A 15,438-nucleotide genomic window follows, 5' to 3' on the forward strand; every position below is an offset into this window, starting at 1 on the left:
CCGGCGCTTCTGTCTGCACCATCCTCGGCATGTTCTGAAGATGTTTTTTGGGACCGTGATTGAAGAGTTGTGTTTAGTGGTTTTGTCCCTCATTCCAAACCTCTGAATGCTAAGTGGGACTCAAGACAACATGGAGTCCAGCTCTGTCACGTGACACTCAGAGAGGCTGAGGCCAGAGGTGGCAGTCCCTGGCCAAGTCACACCGAGGGCCGAGCCAGCTCTGGGACAGGCCCCAGGTCTGCGGCCCCAGCCAGGGGTGCCCTTTGTGCTGCAGTGCCCTGTGCCAGAGAGAAGGAAGAAGGACCCCTGGGCGTGGGAACCTGACTCTCCACTCCCGAGGGTCCCGGACCCACGCAGGTCACAGGCCTTGCCTGCTGGGCGGGCCGGTTTGCTCTCTGCTCCTCCCAGGCAGCCTGGCTGCCCCATGTGAGTCCGGCCAGAACCTCCCCTTTGCAGGGTTGCAGGCTTCCGTCAGCCTGGAGGCCTGGCCTGCATTTAAGCAGGGCCGGTCAGGTGTGGTCCTCGGGGGCCCCCAGACTCTGGAGGAGATGGAAGAGGGGCGGCCCTTGCAGGGACAGAGGAAGGGGACTTGTACAGAAGACGAGAGCCTGCTCATTGCTATTCTGACACGGCCTCTGAGGCCAGTCCAGGGTGCACAGTGCCTGGTCCCAGCCACTCCCCCCTCCCCCCCACCCCAGAAGGGGAGAGGCCTGGGGAGGGAACCATTGCAGGGCTGGGCCCAGGCTCCCATCCTTGGAGCAGAATCAGCCTCTTGCCTGCACCTCCCAGCTGCTGTGAGACTAAACAGGCGCCCAGCGTGGGGGAGGAGTGGGGTCTGCAGTGACCCCTCGCCCCCCAAAGCTGACTTGAACCTGCATCAGAATCTTCTGGAAGGCTTGTTAAAACACAGATGCCTAGGCCTAGCACCAGAGTTTCTGACTCAGTGGGTCTGGTGGGGCCTGGGTATCTGCATTTCTGGCGAATTCCCAGTGGTGTTCCTGGTCTGGGGTCCACACCTTGAGAGCCGCCGAGCTCGAGGGGAAAAATAACTTTCAGTCAATTGAAATCACGCTTTACCCTCGAGCTGTATGCTAAAATGGGGGGCTCAGTGTACCCATGCATCCTCGGCGGCTTCTCAAAGGGACGACTGTGCCTTGTGTGAGCCCCTGCGGTGCCTCTGCTCTCACGGTTTTGAACACACTGTGGAACTGGACAGAATCGTCACCATGACAACCCGAGATGAGCGCCTCATTCTGTTCCAATTGAGGCTAATGGCTCCCGCGTCCTCTCTGTTCAGCCTGCCCGAGTGGTCTTTCCTCCCGCTGTTGTCACGAGGCGCTGCCTCTCCTTGCTGCTTTGTGTGGGTGGCTGAGTGGGAGCCGCCCCGGACATGGGACATCTCCCCCCACGCAGGCATCCCCTCCCCTGGCCTGAATTCCTCGGACCAAGTTCCATAGAGGCCTGTGGGGGAGGGGGAGAGGCAGGGCCAGGAGGGCACAGGCAGACAGTGTAGAGTTGGGCTACAGCAGGAGAGGAATAGGGAGGCGGGGTGTCTCCCGTGGAGAGACCTGCTCGGCAGGGGCGAGGAGAGGAGGGAACGTTCCCAGCCTCTCAGCAGTGGCCGATGCACTGGACCGTTGCCGCCTGGAAGCACGCGTTCCTGGCTGCTGTCACTCACCTCTCCTGTTTTCCTCCTGCCTCTGGCCCCCCCTCCCCAGTCCTCCCCGCCAGCTGCTCTTCTGCTGTTGGCATGCCTTATTTTGTTGGGGCCAGGCCCTCTTCTCTCTTCTTCTTCTCAAATCGATGCCTTCTCCTGAGACATGTCAGCCAGGTCCACGGCCCCATATACTAGCAGCATCCCTGTGCTGACCACCCCCTGTTCTCCCTCCTTTCCACTTCCCCTCTGCACTCCAGACCTTCACCTCACTGCCTATTGGGAATCTTGGCAGATGTGCCTTGGGAGACACTTGTCCTGGCGGTGGGGCCAGAGAGGCGCCCCAGCTTCTGGGCATTGGCGGATGGCGAGTGAAATCTCTGTTCCTGATTGGAGCTCTCGTTGCTCCAAGTTGGGAGCACCCTCAGAGACACCCAGCCCTCAGTGTGCATACAGGGACACTGAGTCAGGGTGGAGGGTAGAGACTCACCAGAGTCACGCAGTGAGCCCTGGGCTGCAGTAGACACAACTCCGTCTCGTGGCCGACGTGCAGGCTGAGGGACACCCTGCCCGCGCCCACTCGGCCCTCAGATGCAAACTTCCCAAATGTCTTCTCCACCTCTGCAGCCCGGGCACATGGCAGGAGCTCAGAAAATAGCTAAGAGAATGAATCGCCTGCCCTGCCTCCAGGCCTGGGACCCCACCCTGCGAGCCCCTTCTTCCTTGTGCCATCCTCACCGGAGCCCCGCACCCCTCGCCGTCCTGTCGTCCTTGTGACTCCTCACCTCCATCTGAAGTGCCCCGGGGCCTCAGGAACGTCAGCTGGCAGTGGCAGCTGGCTGTGCCAGGGCCCGCTGTTCCACGATAAGGGAGCATCTGTTAACGGGCACCTGGGACATGGGCTGGACGTGACCGTGCTCCATGACTGTTCCTGGTCAGCAGGGGCCCCGCAGCCCACGCTGAACTGCTGGATCCCTTCTCAAGTCCCGATGTCACAACCAGGCGTGTGCGGCTGGAGCCCTGCTGGGGTGGGCGGTGGGAACCATCACTGGCTGGCCTGCTGCTGTGAGACCTGGGACATGGTTCCTTTCCTGTGGCCCCAGTGACCTTGCCTTCTTGGTTGGTGGTCCTCAGAATTTTCTTTTTTAAAAATATATGCTTTATTGATTTTAGAGAGAGAGGAATGGAGAGAGAGAGAAACATCATCTGAGAGAGAAACATCGGTCAGCTGCCTCCTGCATGCTCCCTACCGGGGACTGAGCCAGAAACCCCGCAACCCGGGCATATGCCCTGACTAGGAATCGAACCGGTGACCCTCTGGTGCCTGAGACAATGCTCAACCAACTGAGCCACGCCCGCCAGAGCCCTCTGAGCTTTCGATAGTGTTTCCAGTTCCCAGACTTGGTCGGTCAAGGAGCAGGATGCTATCGGTTACTGTGATGGGGGATGAACTCCAAAATAGCCAGGTCTCAGTTCTGAGAGACAGACCACTTCTGGTCCACACAGCACCCAACAGAGCTCATGGGGCCTGCCAGGCCCCTCTCTGCCCAGGCTTCCTCCGTGACCTGTTGGTGGCCCTCCGCTGGCCTTCTCCCCGTGCAGGCCTCGGGTCTGTGTCCCTGCCCAGGCCTCTCTCCAGGGAATGATTCCCAGGGACACCTAATTGACGTGAAGTTATTGATGATAACAGCAGGGGGCGTGCACGGAGTGAGCTTGGCACTCCGCTGGGAGCTTTACTGTGTGAACTCATTACTCCTCCAGCAGCCCCGGGGTGGGGAGGGGGGTGGGGGGGTGAGGGCTGGAGGGGTGGGGGTAGGAGGTCAGTTCCACTGGCTGTGCCTTACCTGGCAGAGTGGCCCTCTCTGCACCCATGTGTATAGACCCCTCTGCAGCATGCGGACCCTCTCCTGACACTCCATGCTCTGCTGTCACTTCCCCCCCGCCTCCTCTGTCTCTCTGTCCTGATTGGTCATGGTCATTACGGGCACTTGCTCTGGCATTCCCCCCACCCCCCCCGCAGTGAACGAAGTCCACAGGGTGCCCTCCTCCCCGTCGTTTCCTGGTGGACTCCCATCCCATCGCCCCCCTCCCCCACGCCCATGATGCTGGGCCTAGGGCCGTCCAGGAACTGAGGGGACCAGCCCACTGAGGTGCTCGCGGCCAGGGCCTGGCTCACGGCTCTCTTCCCCACAGGCTGCCCTGGGATGTGGGACAACATCACGTGCTGGAAGCCCGCCCACGTGGGCGAGATAGTCCTGGTCAACTGCCCCAAGTTCTTCCAGATCTTCGATCCAGACCAAGGTGGGTTTCGCCCGGGCCTCTTCAGGCCACGCTCAGCCCGCCCGCTCCCCGCATGGGCCCAGACCTCCCTGGGATACAAGCACCGCTGCCCTACAGGCTGATAGCTGTTCCCAGGGGCGCGGGGATGGAACCACACGCCCCCTACACACGGGGACACATAGGCTTCCCTCAGACATGGCTGCCCGGTCCACGTGGGGGTGTGTCATCATGGGTGGGGCACAGCTGGGCTCACACACGGCCTCCATCGCTCACCCTGCTGCGGACCTTGGGCGAGGCCCTCACCCCTCTGTCCCCTAGTCTGTCAAATAGGAATGTGGTGGGTCACTGGGGACTCGAGTGATACACGGGGGAGTCACTTAGGGCAGGACTGGGCACGTTTTAATACTCAGTGGTGATGGTTAACTGATGTTATTGCCATCATCACTCATCTGGAGACACTGTGAGGCCCAGAGAGACACACAGGGAGACACCCTCAGGCAGTGGACACGACGCTCCCCCACGTCCACACTCGCCCATGTCCACACGTGCACACACCACTCAGATCCAGGCACAGGGCCCGCCGGCCCTCACCGTCAGGCAGGCGCACTCGTGCGCATTAAGCAGAGTGTGTTCTTGGTCCTCGCTGACCGCGGGCAGCGATGCGGGCTCAGGAGAGGAGGAGCTGGGGCTGCCTGTGGGAGGACACTGGGCACACGGGAGCCGGGTGGCTTGCAGATGCCGGCCGGGGTGTCTGATGGCTCCCTCCCTGCGAGGGGAGGCTGGGTGGGTGCAGTGTCGTAAGGAGCTCAGCCTGCGGCGTGTCTGTTCAGGTGTGTGTGTGCGGGGGGGAGGGGGGCTACTGCAGTGCCCTGGAGCTACTCAGGGGCCCCAGCTGATGTGGGCAACCTTGGGGTGGGCAGTGATGGGCCCTGTGGCTCAGGATATAGGGCGGTGGGGCGGGGAGAAAGCAGCGGGCTATCTGCAGGCCCCAGGCCGTGGTGACCACATCTCTGTGGGGAACGGTCTGACACCACATCTCTCCTTTGGGTGTGAGATTGTTTCCGCCTTCACTTGAGGCCTTGTGGGCTCCCAAAGAAGGTGGTGTCTGGCCAGATCACTGAGACCCGGGGAAGAGCCTAGAGCAGGGGTGGGCAAACTTTTTGACTCGAGGGCCACAATGGGTTCTTAAACTGGACCGGAGGGCCGGAACAAAAGCATGGATGGAGTGTTTGTGTGAACTAATATAAATTCAAAGTAAAGGAGCGGAGGGGAGAGCAAGAGAAGCGGATAGAACAGCCAGATCCGGCCTGCGGGCCGTAGTTTGCCCACGGCTGGCCTAGAGCCAGGCCCTGGCGCTCCACTGCATCCCCGTGTGTGTCAAAGGTGAGCTCAGGGCACTGTTGGGGTGAGGCTCCAGGCAGGTGGTTTTCTGAGGATGGTGCCGGCCAGTGCTGACCACTGAGCCCTGGGCAGGGGCCTCGTGGGTAGGAGGGTCTGAGTCACGGGTGTGGTCATGCACAGGTCACTTGAGGCCTGGGCCTCGCTTCCTCCTTTACCTGAGGCCTCGGTTGATGTCCTAGAAGTAGAGTTCCCAGACCCCAGTCCACTACAGAGTCCTGCCCGCCCGTCCCCTGTCCTGCCTGAGATAGAGGCAAAGTCTGATTTTCCTGGAGTCCTGCCAACCTTGACTCTGCCTGGATGGCAGGTGCCTGCGGGAGACAGTGGCAGCCTGTTGGGGTGCCAGGCCTGTGTCTCAGGGTTCCATCCTAAGACCAGAGAAGGCAGGGTGTAGCTGCAGTACCCCCCACCTCCCTTCCCTTCCCCGGCTTCTCCTCCTGGGGCCTGTTAGCCACACCGCCTACTTCCAGATCTCCTGCCAGCCCAGAAGGAGGGTGGCAGACGAACTCTCCCATCCTGACACCTCGGGACTGGGCGTGACCACGTGCTGTCTAGAACAGGACAGGAGGTGAATTTTGGAAGAGGAGCAGAGGAGGGAAGTGCAGTGTGAGTGGCGGGACGTCAGGCATGTGGCAGCCCCGCGATGCAGCCCGATCTCTTAATTCCTTCCTCTAGAAGCCAGGTTAATCACATCCTCCGTTCACGGACTCCTGTCCCTTCATTCATCTACTTCAAGTTTACTGAACACCTTCTCTGGGTCAGGCACCATGGCAAGACTGCTTCTTTCCAACAACAAAAATAAGGCAAAATGAATCAGCAGCAAAATAAGATCTTCTTGAGATAACCTTTCCTTCAGGCGCCATCCCTCCCTCTGGCAGTTGCACAAGGAGTGTTATTTACACCTGACTCTTAATAGCTCATTAAGGCAGGCCTCTTAGCATCTCCATTCGCACAGCTGAACTAGTGAGACTTGCAGTCAGCGACTTGGAAAGTTGAGAATGGCATTTCTCATGTTAGCTCTGGGTTCCCAGGGCCGCCCCTGGCGTGCAGGGGGTGGTTGCTACGTTGCAGGCTGTGGAGCTGCAGGCTGTGGAGCGACAGGAGAACGCTCTGCTCTCAGACGCCTCTGCTCATTTCTCTAACTGTGTCCTGTTCCCGAGGGAGAGGTAGATGTCTCCAGTGTCTGGCCGGCCCCCACTTGTAGTCCTCATGGCTCTGGGCCCCAGCAGAACCTTGCTCCAGTGTTTGGGGTGTGGTGGGGAAGAAGGAGGGCGAGGCATTGGGGCCCAGAGAGAGAGCAGACCCCACTTCAGCCCTTACTCACCTCTGCGTTCTCTCCCTTTCTCTGTTTCAGTCTGGGAGACAGAAACCATCGGTAAGAGGAACCCTGGAGAGGACAGACTGCTGCTCATCTGTCCATCTGCCCACCCAGCTTGATAATCTGTCCATCTGTCCGTCTAGCTGGAGCCCAGCTCTGACTGCTGGGAATGGGTGGGGTGGAATGAGAGGCTTATCAGGGACCAGGTTCTCCCCACCCCCCCTTCCCCTTTGGCCATCCTTCAGGTGGGGTGGGGGGACACAGGAAGATGGAAGATGCAGCCCTTGGCCTCAGGGTGCTCATGAGCTTGTTTGGGAGGGGTTAACAAGCCCGCCACATGCATATGTGCAGGCCTGAGTGTATGCGTGAGCCCACACAGATACTGACATCCCCAGTGGCTGCAGAGTTGGAATGTACAGCAAGCTCCAGAACAAAAGAGACCCAGGATGCCGCATGCGGGCAGAACAATGTAAAGGTCCAGGGAGACGTCCTGGAGGAGGTGGCATGTCAGCTGGGCCTTGGGAACAGGCTTTGGAGAAGTAGAGGGGAAATGGAGATGTATTGCTAGTAGGAGAGTCCGCATGGGTCGGGGTGGGAAGAAAGAGTCGGGAGAGAAAGAGAAAAAGGTCTGAGGATCAAGTCTTTGAAGTTCTGGGTTCTCTTTGATGAGAGTGGTTTGGAGGGGTGAGCACCAAAGAGGAAACCCCAGGCCCAGGATGTGAGTGGCTGTTCCTTGCCTTGTCCTTGAAAAAGCCCAGTCATCCCTTTTCCTTCCTCTTTCACTCTGGGGGAGGCCCTCTCACCAATGACAATGTCCCATTTCCACTTCCTGTGGTCCAGGGAGGAGAACTGAGTCATCGGCATCATTAGATTGTAGAAATACAAAGCAAATGGGATGGCCAATAAGATGTGCAGTGTGTCAGAAAGGTGTGAGTGCAGTGCTAGGCTGAGACCCCGCCCCTCGTCCTCCAGACCAGGGGAGCTTGGCCTTCCCGCGTGGAGGGCCAGCAGTGGACAGCCCTGGCAAGCTGATGGCCGGGTGTTCTGACTCATGCCCATGTCTGTGTTTTGCAGGAGAGTTTGGTTTTGAAGATATTAATTCCTTGGACTTCTCAGGTACGTTGGGATCGACCACCTGCTGGCTAGAGGTGGGGCATCTGCTGACGTGTGAGCAGGGGGACCCCTCTAGCAGGCCTCGCTCTGCCTCTCTGTGGCTGTGTGGCCTCTGGCAGTTCCTTTTCCTTCTCTGATAAGCTGTGGATCTTCTCCGTGGAAATTTGTCCTCAAGTGCCAGACAGAACACCGTGCATACGCTGTTAGGGGAACACAGATCTCTAAGCCCCATCGTGGACTCCAAATAAAAACCTCCTGGATTAGGTGGCCCCCGACAGCTTGGAACTCCCATGAATAGAGTGCTGGTTCTCACACTTGCATGGTGGCCACGATCGCCCAGTGGGCTTGTGAAAACCCGAGATTCCTGGGCCCCCACCCAGAGTCACTAATCCCGTAGGCCTGGGGTGGGGCCTGAGAAGTGCAGTCCAGGCAGTCTCCCAGGTGATGCTGATGGGCTGGTCTGGGGAGACGCCCACTTGGAGAAGCTGGGCCCTGAGGTCCTGTCCTCCGTGGAATTGCTGCAGGGGAGAGCCATCTGGAGGGCAGTACAACAGAGTGGCCAGTTCATGGCAGAGTTCGGAACGTAGCGGCTTCTGCTGTTCTGGGCCCACGCTGTGTTATTAAAAGGAAACGTAAAGAAGGAGAATAAGAGGACGGAAAGAGCGTGTACCTCCAGGACACGTTTTAAAAAATTGTTTTGTGAAGCAACTTCCCTTTCTTCTTCCCACCACCCTGATGTGGGAAAAGCGGAGAGGCGATGAGGCCCAGGCAGGGGAGGAATGTGGCCAAGGCCATGGTCCCATGGACACGTGGACTCTCTGAAGAGGTGGTCACGGGGGCTTGGGAGGAGCCTGCCACTAGCAGCTGAGCGGGGTGTGCTGGAGCTGGAGCAGGAGCAGTTGTCTTGGAGTCGTGAGCAGAAGCGATTCTCTCCCTGGGCCTGCGGACGCCCTCCTGCCCTGGGTCACAGGACTCAGAATCCCAGGCACCGTGGAGGCCAGTCTTCCCGCTCGGGCCAGTCCCCTCTCCCCTTGTTAAGAGAGCAGCTTGCACCTCCCCCGATCCCCACGCCCTTTGTAAAGGCCCAGCTTGAGCCATCAACAGTTACTATCCTTCCCATCCTCCCCCACCCCCCCATCCTCCCCCGCAGACAGTGGAGGATTTCAGGAACCTAGGTGGCCGTGCTTTCCAGGAATCCCTATGTGTGGAGTAACTTTCGAATAAGAATGTCAGGGCCTCTTACATCATCTCTGTGCCTGCGTTCTTCCACGGCAGGCATGAGGGTGGTGAGCCGCAACTGCACGGAGGACGGCTGGTCGGAGCCCTTCCCTCACTATTTCGACGCTTGTGGGTTTGATAAATATAATGAATCCGAGTCTGGGGACCAGGTGAGTGTCTGCCTCCCCCGGCCAGAGGCAGTGAGTGGGAGTGGGGTTGAGGAGGCGGGTGGAAGGGAGTTCTTAGCAGAGGCTGTGACTCCTGGTAGGATGATAGGCATCTCAGGTCCCCAGGCAGCATGCATGAGCACCCACAGGGTCCGGATGCACGAAGGGCATGACTCTCATTCACTCATTCTGGATGGAGAAGCAACCGGTTTGCTGCCTGAGCTCCTGCGGTGCTCACCACGCACCCCCACCTCCCCGGCTACTCCTCTGGGACACCCAGCCTTCCTGTGGCCCAGCAGCAGGAGAGTCATTGCTGGGCCCAGCAGGGGGCCTCCTGGACCCTTTTCCAGGCTAAGGGGATTGCTCAGAGCTCCTGCATTCAACAAGCATTTATGGAGCATCTGATGAGAGCAGACACACTGCAGAGGGCAGGAAGCCACTCAGTGGGCATGGGGGCTTGGGGAGGTCTCAGAGGTAGAGGCACTGAGCAGGGAGGAGGTGAGATCAGCCAGAGGAGGGAGGAAGGAGGGGCTGGGCGGCGGGTCCAGAGGTGGGAGACTGGGAGACTGGGCTGGGGGCCGGCAGACCCCACGTGGAACCCCACCCATTCTGTGCCCTGCCCCAGAATTACTACTACATGTCGGTGAAGGCCCTGTACACAGTTGGCTACAGCACGTCCCTCGTCTCCCTCACCACTGCCATGGTCATCTTGTGTCGCTTCCGGTAAGCTCTGATCCAGTGAGCATGCCCACCCCAGCTCAGAGCCCTCGCCATGCCCCCTGGATGTCAGCTCTGGAGCTGGTGGGCAGGGGCCTCCCCCACTCCAGGATGAGGGATGGGAAACACGACCCCAGAGAGGGCAACTGGCCTGTCCAGGGAGGAGACCTACTTGCCTCGCGTGTGCCTTCCTGGTCTACATGGAGGGGTCATGGGCTGGGTGATGGGGGCCTGTAACTTAGCAGGAGGGAGGGGTGGTCAGGGTGGGGGCCCATAGCAGCCCCGAGTGCGCCGCCATGCTGTGGGTTACCCCCTCAAGGCCTCTCTCTCGCTGGGCAGGAAGCTGCACTGCACCCGCAACTTCATCCACATGAACCTGTTCGCGTCCTTCATGCTGAGGGCCATCTCGGTCTTCATCAAGGACTGGATCCTGTACGAGGAGCAGGACAACAACCACTGTTTCATCTCCACCGTGAGTGCCCGGCCAGGGACATCCCGGGACGGCCGAGGTCCAGGGCTTTCCCGCAGGTTAGCACAGTCCCAGCTCCCAGGGAAATCCAGGAGATCACCAGGCCACCGGAAGCCAGGGACTCCCCTGCCTGAGGCCACTGCCTGGCCCTCGGCACCTGCGTGCACTCAGCAGAGCAGTTGGAGGTCAGGTGGAAAGGCCGGGTCCCACTTGGCTAGGATGCACATAGGCTCACAGAGGGCCTGCCTCGGCTGGTTACCGACCGCCCGTGACGGAGCCCAAGGGCTGTCGGCCGGCATCTTCCTAGATCACCTCCCCCGACCTCAGACCGCAGGTCAGCAGAGAAGATGGGTTTGGATGGGGTAGGATGGCAAAATCTGCCTAGAGCACAGGGCCTTGGCCTGGGAGGCACACTTAGAGCAGGCCTCGGTGGGATTTCTGGGGGGCCAGGGGTACCTCCTCTAGCCCTGTGATGTCTGTCTAAAGCCCTCATTTGATCAAGGGGGCTCCCGCAAGGACCTGCCTACTCACCTAGCCTGTGGGGCCTGGGAAGGGGCAGGAAGATGGGGAGAATGAGCCTGGGGAGGGGGTTCAATGCTCACCGCCACCCCATCCTTTGCTGACATGGGCAGTTTTGACTCCGTGGGTAGCTTCGACTCGAAATCATGGGCTGCTGCAACTTTAAACTCTTCGAAGCCAGGAATGTTGAGTGTTTCCGACCCATGGGGTGTGAGGCCAGAGCTGAAGGGTCTTCGGGATTCTCCCTGCTCCCGGGGCTGGATCTCAGGGCCCGGCGGGGCAGGAAATGGGGGCTCACGTCGCCCTCCCTCTGCGGCCCCCTCGGCAGGTGGAGTGCAAGGCCATAATGGTTTTCTTTCACTACTGTGTCGTGTCCAACTACTTCTGGCTGTTCATCGAGGGCCTATACCTCTTCACCCTGCTGGTGGAGACCTTCTTCCCTGAGAGGAGATACTTCTACTGGTACACCATGGTTGGCTGGGGTAGGTCTGCTGTGGCCTCGGGGCCAGGCATGTCCTCGGGGCCCCGTGGGGAGTGTCAGACCAGGGGAGGAACTTCCCTGTCTCCTCCCCCCTTGCCCTGATGCCACACACCTGCGGCCTGCACCCTCAGAAAGCCCACCTTCTGAGAGGACATCCTCTGTAAGGCGAGCTAGCCCCTGGTCTGGGGGAGACCTGGGCCTGTGGGTATAAGGGACAGTTAGGGTCCCCAAAACTGCAGGTCTGAGAGGGAGCCGTGCCTGTGGGTCAGAACCCCATGTCTGAGTGGGGATGATAGCCACAGGGAGCCCCTAGTCTGAGGGGGACACTGGGCCTGTTGGCGTTCGTGTTACCACGGGGTTCCTCTTGTTGCCCTTGCAGGGTCCCCAACCATCTGTGTGTCGGTGTGGGCTGCGCTGAGGCTCTACTTTGACAACACAGGGTGAGTGCGTGCCCGAGAGCTGGGCTGGCTTTCCGTGTGGGTTCTCCATGGGGCCCTGACCCCGCTTTACCGGCCCCGGACAAATGATACCAGGCTGGGCCCCCACTGCGCCCTGCGCCGCCCACAGGCGGGTCCACTCAGCCACACCTCAGCCAGAAGGCAGTGGGAAGGAGCATGGCTGAACCCCGCTCTGCTCCTGGGCCAGAGCCGAGCATCTGTTTCCTTTCAGGGAGGGGAGGAAGAGAGAAGGGGATGCTCACCGCCCCCCCCCCCTCAAGGGTCCTAGGTGTGAAGGGGGAAGGTGGCATTTGCGCAGGAGCCCTGTGGTGACCCTGACTCTTGGGCTGCAATCCCTGCTGAGGGAAGGCCCGCAGCACCCGAGACCTCTCCTTCCAGCCGCCCCTCCTCGCGGAGCTGCAGGGGAAGCACCAGCCAGGGCCAGAGACGTGGTCCTGCAGGGGCCCTGTCCCTGAGCATAACCTCGCTTCTCTCTGTCTTTCAGCTGCTGGGATATGAATGACAGCACTCCTCTGTGGTGGGTGATCAAAGGCCCCGTGGTTGGTTCCATAATGGTGAGTGCCCTTGGGACAAGGAGCAGGGAAGAGGTGGCGGCGGCTTGGGCATAAAGGCACGAGACGGGAGAGGAAACCTAAACCGGCCTCCTCCCTTCTCATGGCTGCATTGTATTCTGCACGTGGATGTACAGATGCTCTAGCTATCCTGAGAGTATTGGCCGTTTATATGCTCCCATTTTCCCTCATCTCAGAAGATACGACTAGAGAGAGTTCTGTGCATAATTGTGGACAGTCTTTGGGGGGCGTTAATGGTTGCTCGATGCTTTAATGTGCATTTTTCCATGTTGCTGGTGCCTCAGGGCATTTTCCCAGATATTTGTTGACAGTTTGTTTTTATTCTGGTTATTACCTTTTTATTTATTTTTTTTTTCACGCTTATTTTTCTAACCCCGTTGTTGTCTGTCTTATTGTTTGAAGGATAGTAACCCTACATTCGGTACACATGTTGTAAGTGTATTTCCAAGACGCCATAACTCTTACGCAGTCAAACCCTCAGGCTTCCTCTTTCCGCATTCTGAGCCTTGTTTCTTGTTTAAGGAGGACTTTCCAGACCTATGACAGAAAGATATGCTTCTTAATTGTTTTGTCACATTTTTGTCGATTGGGTTATTACATGAAATTTTATTTCCTTGATCTGAAATGATACCTAATTTTATCTAATTTTATTTTTTTTCCCCTAGTGGATAGATGTTCCAGTCTCTCAATTATTTCTATTGAATAGATTATCCTTTCTCCATTATGTTGAAATGTCACTGTATCTTAAACACTCACTGTATTTTATTTGGTTCCAGATTTTCAGTTTGATGTTACTAATCTACTAGCTTCTTCCATGGTCAGTACCCCACTGGGCTAGCTACTATAACACTGTAGCATGTTTTCATATCTGGTATGCTAATTTTCCCTTCTTCATTCTTTTTTCCTTCAAAATCTTCTTGTATATTTTCTTTTTCAAGTGATTTCAAATCCTATGGCAAGTTGCAAGAAAATAGTCTAATTGCAATTTTTATAGGAATTAAACTGAATTTATAAACTAATTTGGAAAATATAGTCCCACCCTTCCCCCAGCTATCCACCGTTTTGCTAAGTTTTTAGCTCCCTACAGTCAACCGTGGTATGGAAACCAATTTTTTTTTAATATATTTTATTGATTTTTTACAGAGAGGAAGGAAGAGGGATAGATAGTCAGAAACATGGATGAGAGAGAAACATCGATCAGCTGCCTCCTGCACACCCCCTACTGGGGATGTGCCCGCAACCAAGTTACATGCCCTTGACCGGAATCGAACCTGGGACCCTTCAGTCCGCAGGCCGACGCTCTATCCACTGAGCCAAACCGGTTTTGGCTGGAAACCAATTTTTTAAAAAATATATTTTTATTGATTTCAGAGAGGAAGGGAGAGACAGAGAGAAACATCAATGATGAGAGAGAATCAGTGATCAGCTGCCTCCTGCCTGCCTTACACTGGGGATCGAGCCTACAACCGGGCATGTGCCCTGACTGGGAATCAAACCGTGACCTTCTGGCTCATAGGTCGACGCTCAACCACTGAGCCACGCTAGCCAGGCTGGAAAAAGATTTTAAAAGAAAAATTCCAGAAATACACAATTCATAAATTTTAAATTGGACACTATTATGGGTAGCGTGAAGAAATCTTGCACTGTGTCACGCTGTCCTGCCCCAGCATGGACCATCTCTCTGTCCAGTGTATACTCACTGTATAGGCTACACACCTGTTAGTCAAAGCATCCATCTTGGTCACTGATCAGATTGATTATCATATTCTGAGGGAGAAAAAGACCACATTCACATTTATTACAGTATATTGTTGCAATTGGTCTATTTTATTATTAGGTATTGCTAATCTCTTACTATGCCTAATTTGTAAATTAAACTTTATCACAGATATGTTTGTATAGGAAAAAACATAGTTATATGTAGGGTTTGGTATGCTCCACGGTTTTAAGCATCGGCTCGGGGTGAGGAAGGTGGGGTGACTGATATTCTTAAAACATTGAGTCTTCCTCTGCAAGAACATACATGAGTCTCCGTTTATTCATTCTTTCTCGTGGCGTCATTTTGTACAGTTTTTTCAGTTGTCTTTGTAATTTACCTCTAAGATAAATCCAGCCAGTCTGGATTTATCCTTTCATTACACTTTTTTAGTAGATTGCTATTGATATAGAGGGACGCTTTTAGTGTTGTTGTTGTTTTAATTACTTTTTTCCCCTTTGAATGGACTTATGCAATTAGCAGTGTTTACTGAGCTAAATTCCAGGTGCTGATGAGAGCGGTAAGGGTACCTGAGGAACAGCACCCTGCCCTCACATGGCATGCTTTATAATCCCAACAGCTCTGTGAAAACACACAAACAAGACCTAACGTGGAAATGTATTTTTATTGACCCGGTCTACCTTTATTTCCCTATTTTTTTAAAATAATGAATTTTGGTCTTTCTTAATTTTCTTGTCTGCGTTACATTTGTGGTACTCTTTCCCTAGCCTTCGATTTGCATGCTCATTATTTTATCTTCAGCATTTATCATGTTTTAGTAAGTAAGCGGTGGGCTATCGTTTTCCTCGGAGCGCTGCTTTGGCTGCGTCGGATGTTGCCGTGCGCTCCTCCCGCGGTGCCTCTTTTCTATTTATTTGCTCGCCTCCCTCCTTCCTCACCATACACACTGCTCCCCACTTTGGTTAGAGAGCTTTTGCCCTGATCTGTACCTGTAGGTAAATGCTGCTGTTACCATTCCAGGCCTTGAATGGATCATGGGTGTGGTTGTCCATTCCGGCCCCCCATGTTCAGTGACTGTGAACTCAGCATTCCCAGAGGCCAGCTCTCACCTCTGCAGCAGCCTCTTCTCTGTCTGTCGGGCATTGAAATTATTCCATCACGCCGATCCTATCTGCTCTCTTTTTCTGCTGGAAATGGCTCACTTCCCTGGCTCACTAATGATACCTTTCCCGTTTCTCGGTACTCCTGTGGAATTCCTCTGTGTCTGTCTCTTCTGTCATTTCAACCATATGATCGCCATCCTGAATTCTGAAACTAGCTGGGATCTCGGCTGGATGGGGATGGGGGACCCTGTTCG

General features: G+C 56.3%; 1 protein-coding gene across 9 annotated transcripts in view; it reads left to right on the forward strand.

Moving 5' to 3' along the window:
• Nucleotides 1-15,438, forward strand: part of ADCYAP1R1 (ADCYAP receptor type I) — a 42,298-nt gene that overhangs the window by 12,797 nt on the left and 14,063 nt on the right. For 8 of the 9 annotated variants that reach the window (XM_080663735.1, XM_080663740.1, XM_080663738.1 and 5 more), the window contains exons 4-12: nt 3,848-3,955; nt 6,687-6,707; nt 7,725-7,766; nt 9,039-9,151; nt 9,774-9,871; nt 10,205-10,337; nt 11,182-11,335; nt 11,714-11,774; nt 12,277-12,346. In XM_080663735.1, the coding sequence (XP_080519861.1) occupies nt 3,848-3,955; nt 6,687-6,707; nt 7,725-7,766; nt 9,039-9,151; nt 9,774-9,871; nt 10,205-10,337; nt 11,182-11,335; nt 11,714-11,774; nt 12,277-12,346 (800 nt within the window). Of the gene's footprint in view, nt 1-2,663; nt 2,774-3,847; nt 3,956-6,686; nt 6,708-7,724; nt 7,767-9,038; nt 9,152-9,773; nt 9,872-10,204; nt 10,338-11,181; nt 11,336-11,713; nt 11,775-12,276; nt 12,347-15,438 lie in introns of those variants that run through there. The other variant, XM_080663743.1, reaches the window with a different exon arrangement.

Source organism: Plecotus auritus (genome assembly GCF_963455305.1).
Source record: "Plecotus auritus genome assembly, chromosome: 4".
Taxonomy (NCBI): Eukaryota; Metazoa; Chordata; class Mammalia; order Chiroptera; family Vespertilionidae; genus Plecotus; species Plecotus auritus.